We start from the raw sequence: 6,505 nt of genomic DNA on the forward strand, positions 1-6,505 counted from the left end.
GACTCGGAGCCGCTCGTCCGGTTCCGCGAGGAAGTTCTCCGCATTCGTCCAGACTTTGTCAACAGCCGAGGAAAGCAGAGCAACGTGGCAGCGGTAGTGGGGCGCGATAAAGCGTCGTCGTACACATTTTTCAGTGATTAGTGCGCGCGGTCTGCTCGATCGGTGAACTCCGGTCTCTGTTCTTCCGCTGTTCGATTCAGCTGTCCGTGACTTTGAACCCTGCAACGTGTCGCGTTCCTCTCAGACTTCATTCAATTCTTACACGGTGTACGTCGACTCTTAAGTTCGAACGATGAGGGTTGAAAGGGGTGACTGTTTTCCTTTTTTTTTTTTTTCTTGGTCGACTAATACAAATTTTCAATATCCCAGTTAATATGTTTTGTTAGTTTGATAATATTAAGTGTTAGATTCGTTCAGTTTTATCTTCTCATTAGAGATGACACGTCCGATTCTTACGTAACTCGTGTTATCTATTTTTCAGATTTGTTCAACAATATCAAAGTCGTTTATAACATTGTTGTGTTGCATTAATCGCGGCTAAAAATAATAGCGACTATTGGGAGAAAAGTTTCCTTCAGCGGACGTCGGTATCAATGTCCGAGAGCGTTTATTTTGTAACGAATCGGTTCTGCACAACAGCTATCGCTATTTGCGTCAATCGATTTTCCCTATATAGCATCATTGTTACAGACAGAATATCAGTATTAAGAATCAACGGGGATATGAACGGTCCTTTGTAATCCCAGAAGAACGAAGCCGTTGTCCAATCGAGAGATCTCGTAAAACTCTCGCAGGCTGACTGTGATCTAGCAGAGACCGCTTTCCGATTTATCGATACAACAGCGTTTCTTCGCGCGTGTTTCTGTGCCTCCTTGCAATTCAATTCGTGCGACGTCAACCGCGAAACATAAAAGATCATGAAGAAAAAGGAAGAGGAGAATCGCTGCGGATAATCTCGTTGAGTATGCAACAAAGCGAGACTCGAACTCCCCAAGTGAGAAAGTTTAAACTGTGATCGTTTTGTTTGGCGAATTTACTTTTCTCGTCGACGCGGAGGATTTCGCGAGCCGTACAAAATGTTCGTGAACACGACGATGCTGATACTGGCGTACACAGCGAACATGATGGCCACGTTGCCTGAGAAGAATAATTCTAAGGCTGCTGAGGCCAATGTCCAGAGGATCAACGTGACCTCGACAACTTTGTCCCCGGAAGAGGAAGAGAATCAATTCGATTTGATGGATCGTGAGTAATTTAAAATTTCTTTCAAATAAAATGGAGGAAATAATTTTTTGTTTAATTATCAGAGGCAGCGATGGTCCAAGGTATATTTATTTTTATGTATGCTAAATTAAATGAATTGAAGGTGACAGGAATTTGTAGGATATAGCTGGAACATTAGGGGAGACCCTTCCATAACACGGTTATAATTAGCTATTATCGTTCGTTAACCCTTTAGAGTGCTACGAAGCTTGCAATTAGAATTTCTATATTAACATATCCAGTGACGAGATTCTTCTGGAATCTAGACATCAGGAACGCGTCAGAATTTATTACTACGTCTCGTAGAAGACGTAAACATTCAATAAAGGGGAATTTTATTACCACATTAATGTTTGCGAAGCGTACGTTATCGTCTATCAATTATTAACTGTTTACTTCTTGTGCACTGTTTTTATTGCATTCACGACTGCACGTTGCACTATGAACTGTCAATTTCAATGTTTTCTCTTTGCGAAATTCGTACTTTAATCTTTAGCAGACATTCCTGGTTGCGACATAAGAGAATCCTAAGAGCTCGAAACCTCCTATTTAACTTATAGACGGTGCATTTCCACTCTCGTAACAACGCGAAACGTGCTTTCATTCGGAAGTCACGTGCGTGAAGCCATAAGTCTCCGCTGCGTATCTCTCTGCGTAAACGCTGATCGTTAATCCGTTTCGACGATAAAAATGCGGCGAGACGTTCGAGGAACGGACATCTACTCGGGTTCAGTGCAATCCGCGGAGATAATGCGTTAACACGCGAGATAACCCCGTAGCTACAATGTTGATCTATCGTAAATAGCGATACGCACTACTCACGACTTGGTCAGGCACATACGTTATCCGAAATGGCCATGTCCAAGCATAGGCTACAGCTAACATCCGACGTGTTCGCGATTCATGATTCAAAACCATCGACGCATCTCTTCTCTTCCCACAGAATGGTACATGTGGCGATGTTTCGAGCCCTACGGCTGTTTCTACATCGGCTCGCCATGGTCAGGAGAGAACAGACCAGTATCGACATTCCCAACCCGTCCCGACAGCATCAACCCTCGTTACATACTGTACAACCGCGAGAACGTGGACAAACCCTACCATTTAAAGATCGACAAGCGCGAGATCATCCGCAACGCGCCACTCAAGAAGAAGAGTTACTTCTATCTGATCATCCACGGATTTCTCGAAAACGGCGACAAGTCGTGGATCATGGTACGTAATTTCAACTGGCTTCGACGCGATTCTGTGTGAAACTTTGTCGAATAATTCTCTAACTCGATATTGCGATCGACCGTTGAAATTTTTATCGCAGAGAACAGTGAAGGAATTATTGGTCAGGGAGGATTGCAACGTGATGATCGTGAACTGGATCGACGGCGCGGGTCCACCGTACACGCAGGCTGTGGCCAACACGAGATTAGTGGGCGCCATGACGGCTCGCCTTATTTATCAGATGATCGAAATCCGGGGCGTGAACCCACTGAAGATACATTGCATAGGGCACAGCCTTGGCGCGCACACGTGTGGCTACATCGGGTACACTCTGAGGCAGAGATACGGGTACAACCTTGAGAGGATCACTGGTAAGTCGAGGAATCCTGCGTTCGTGTCTGTCGATGCCCTTTAAGGGGAGACGTCCACGCTTTTGTCAGACACCCGAGTTTCGCGCGAGTCTAGTGAATTTCTGAGATGTGACTGTAGAACGTAGAGTACGATGTGGGCTTTAATGGTTCGCGTGACACGGTTTACGTGTTTTAAAAGATGTTTGGATAACGCAGAGGTTCGCCAGAGGCAGAAGTACCGCTCGAGACCGCGACCTCTGCCTCACCGCCGTCTTGTTTCACTTATTTCGGCGCGTGTTCGCGGTACGATCAATCGTGTCGAATAAAATTAGCCCCACCAGTGTGAGAAACTGACGGAGACGTACGAAGATAGCCGAGCGAATCAGAAATGATCAGGGTAACAGTCGAAGGAAGAGAGGAACGACCGAAAAAGTGTGACCATTTTGTTCTCACGCGAGGGATTGCGTAATTAATTCCCGCTAAGTATAGAGTAGTCGATATCCATTAACTTTAACTTGAACGACCGAATAATGCAATTGAAGAACGGTGACTGTTACGAAAGAGCAATCGATAGTAACGATAAATATTATAATGAAAAAACCATAGAAACAGAGGCAATAACTTATACTTCGTTCACTACTGCCTAAACTAATTCCTTTTCAATAAATTTCAGTCTATACTATAGTAAGACTCTTCGAGTACATAAATGCAATAACTAAAACGATTTCTAGTATCAAATTTCTCGTACAAAATTCTCTTCGTTTTAATTTGAAACAAATCTGCGACGAAGCAATCACGTAGGCCGCAGTGGAATCAGCCCATCGAAGCCAGCCACACTCCACCCTTCTAGCTCCCTCCACACCCTCCACTGGCAACCCCCGGGAGCCACGAAACCACCGTCGTAACCAGCCCTCCAATCGCCAGAAATCCTCCTCGATGAGAACCGTTTCCCATTTCCGATCAATCCACCCCTTCTCCAGCCCCTTCGAAGGGGCGCCCGCGGGGTGGGTTCGATCGGATTGACCAAGCCACTGTCACGTAAGCTATCGATCCCATCGGGAATTACCAGGACACCATGAGCCAATGGGAGCTCCGCGTGGCACCCAGCAAACGACCAGGCAAGGGTCGGTTCGCGGTGCACAGGATCCTCCTACTGGCTTGGCCCTCGAGCGCGGGCTGGGTTGTTCGTCGGGGTTGGAGGGTGGTTGTTGACAAGGTGTGGACGAAGCTGGGTATCGACGTTCGAAGACACGCCCGAAGACAAGATCCGGTAAACAGAGGGAGTAAGGGAGCAGCAAGGGGCAGGAAGTAGCTTGGAGGGTGGATGTGGTTCGAAGGGATGCTCAGGGGTTGAACTCGGGACTTGGGCTGGTTCTGGTGGGAACGGTTGGTGTCGCGAAGCGAGATCGGGACTCGATTGTCAAATAAGGAATCGTCCCCGTTTAAACAAACGCGACGACGATTATTCGCGAAACGTCGGGATAAATGAGAACGCGTTACATTTTCGCGAATGTACACTCGTTATCGTAGAAGTTGCGAAACAACGCGGACGACCGTGCGTACGAGAAACTCGAGCAAATGAAAACAAGCCGGTGCGAGGTTCGACAATCGACTTCGTTTCACTTCGTAACGCTCGAGGCGTGCGAGAGCAGTTGCACGCGCGAGCGAAACGTGGAGAGCGTACCGGTTGCAGCAACGCTCGCCAAGGCGTCTCACGTCCCGCACACGGTTTCTCTGTTTCAAGGCCTCGATCCCGCCGAACCGCATTTCAGCAACACGTCCACGATGGTACGGCTCGACCCGTCCGACGCCACGTTCGTTACGGCCGTCCACACCGACACCGGTCCTTTTATCAGCGGTGGCTTCGGGATCGCCCAACCCGTCGCGCATATCGATTTCTATCCGAACGGCGGCCGCAATCAGCCTGGTTGCAACGAGGGTGTTCTAGATTCCATCACCTTCGAGCGCGGCAGTTTCGTTCGCGGTGAGCACTCCGTCCTTTTCCATTCTTTCTCTATTACCATCGAAACGTTCGTCGCCTCGAACGAACGCATCGATTATACCTCAGACGGGCAGATTATGATACGCTTTATTGTAGGGATGAAACGATTTCTCAGCTGCAATCACATACGCAGCTACGAGTACTTCATAGAAAGCATCAACACGAAGTGCCCGTTTCTAGCGGTTCCTTGTCCATCCTGGGACGTGTTTCAGAAAGGCAACTGCTTCGATTGCGTGAATCAGTACTGTCCAAGGTTCGGATTGGACGCTGAACCCGGTAACTACCATGCGTCCGTTTACCTCATGATCGGATCGTCCAAGCCGTTTTGCAGTTTGTATTCTATTGCTGTTTTTATCGTCGATGGTTTCTTTCAATGATTTTTATGCTCTACCATTTTTTCTTGTTCGTTCGCGACGTTTTAGAGGGTCATTACAAAGTGTCCATCATCATCTCGAAAACGAACGAGAGCCTGGACCACGGTGGCGAAGTGGGTATGTTCGCGATCAAAGTGCTCGGCGAAAACGGCGAGCAGACGGAAAAAATGCCGCTCAGCAGCCAGTCGAAGTACTACGAACCGGGTAGTACTCATACGGTGGTGTTACCCGGCAACGTGGTTGGAAAACCGCAAATGGTCGAGATCGTGTGGGAGTACCACGCTTCCGTGTTCAATCCTCTGACGTGGAGGCTGCTGCACACGCCGCACGTCTACGTCGACTCGTTAAGAATCGACAGCCTGGAGGTCGCTTATGGGTATGTACATCACGTTCGAATTACTCGTACGTGGTCTTGGAAATGGAGGAGCCTTAAATCGTGTCAGAAGTATAATATTGTATGCATCGTCCTGCGAATAAATACGAGTAGAGTTTTTATTTTACACTTTTAACTCCTACTTCTTCTGTAATTTTATGGTTTTTTTACGTTTTTATAATTTTGTGTGTCCAATGCAGGATAACTGTCTGTCCGGACAAATCGAACACCCTGATCGCCAACGAGCCAAAGATTTTAACCATCGAGAACTGTCAGTATACCGAACAGAACACGATCTCCACGTGAGAAGTCATCGAGTTCAGGGAAAATATCGCATATCAGAGATCTTGAAACGTTGATTGATTTCATTTGCATACGTACGGTAGACGATCGAATCGACGTAGATACAAGTATATTTATTTAAGCGTTGATTAGGTTCATACGAGAAAAAGCTAGCGTCTAGAGATTGTTAATTTATAAACGCTTCATCTTACATTATCGATTATATTTATAATAAACGAACTGGACTGTGTATCGAATTAATTATTGTTAACGCAATCGCGTAAGCGGACTATTTTTACCATTTACTGGTTGTTTGTTGATCCATTCATTTTTTTTTTTTTTAATAAATGAATGTATCTTTTTGTAATAATTTCTGTAATTGTCCTCAGTATTTTTCAGATTAACGTATTTGGGTCATTTAACATTTAGGACAGACTTCGCTATGGAAAAGTGAATGGAGGTATAATAGTACGGAAGATTTATTTTACTAGAGAGATTAAGCTGGAAAGTGAGGCGCTCTGAAATTAACAAGTGAGAGGCACCAATCAGACCTCGTATGTTCCAGAACTGTATAACAGCTTTTTCGTCTACCCTGTGACAATCAAATATTTGTTATTAATCCTTACCTGTTTGTTCGCAGAGTACT

General features: G+C 46.0%; 1 protein-coding gene across 1 annotated transcript; it reads left to right on the forward strand.

The window, feature by feature from the left end:
- Window positions 1-1,007: 1,007 nt before the first annotated feature.
- LOC143426955 (pancreatic triacylglycerol lipase) lies at window positions 1,008-6,109 on the forward strand. Its single transcript, XM_076900716.1, has 7 exons — window positions 1,008-1,245; window positions 2,207-2,478; window positions 2,579-2,849; window positions 4,573-4,812; window positions 4,927-5,160; window positions 5,253-5,580; window positions 5,778-6,109. The coding sequence occupies exons 1-7, from the start codon at window positions 1,077-1,079 to the stop codon at window positions 5,881-5,883; spliced, it is 1,620 nt and encodes a 539-aa protein (XP_076756831.1). The 5' UTR covers window positions 1,008-1,076; the 3' UTR covers window positions 5,884-6,109.
- Window positions 6,110-6,505: the final 396 nt, after the last annotated feature.

Source organism: Xylocopa sonorina, chromosome 9 (assembly GCF_050948175.1).
Source record: "Xylocopa sonorina isolate GNS202 chromosome 9, iyXylSono1_principal, whole genome shotgun sequence".
NCBI lineage: Eukaryota > Metazoa > Arthropoda > Insecta > Hymenoptera > Apidae > Xylocopa > Xylocopa sonorina.

Coding starts and splice junctions, on each gene's coding strand:
- LOC143426955 (XM_076900716.1), top strand. CDS start 1,077: ATGTTCGTGAACACGACGATGCTGATACTGGCGTACACAGCGAACATG. Junction 1,246..2,206: donor TCAATTCGATTTGATGGATC/GTGAGTAATTTA, acceptor CTCTTCCCACAG/AATGGTACATGTGGCGATGT. Junction 2,479..2,578: donor GCGACAAGTCGTGGATCATG/GTACGTAATTTC, acceptor TTTTTATCGCAG/AGAACAGTGAAGGAATTATT.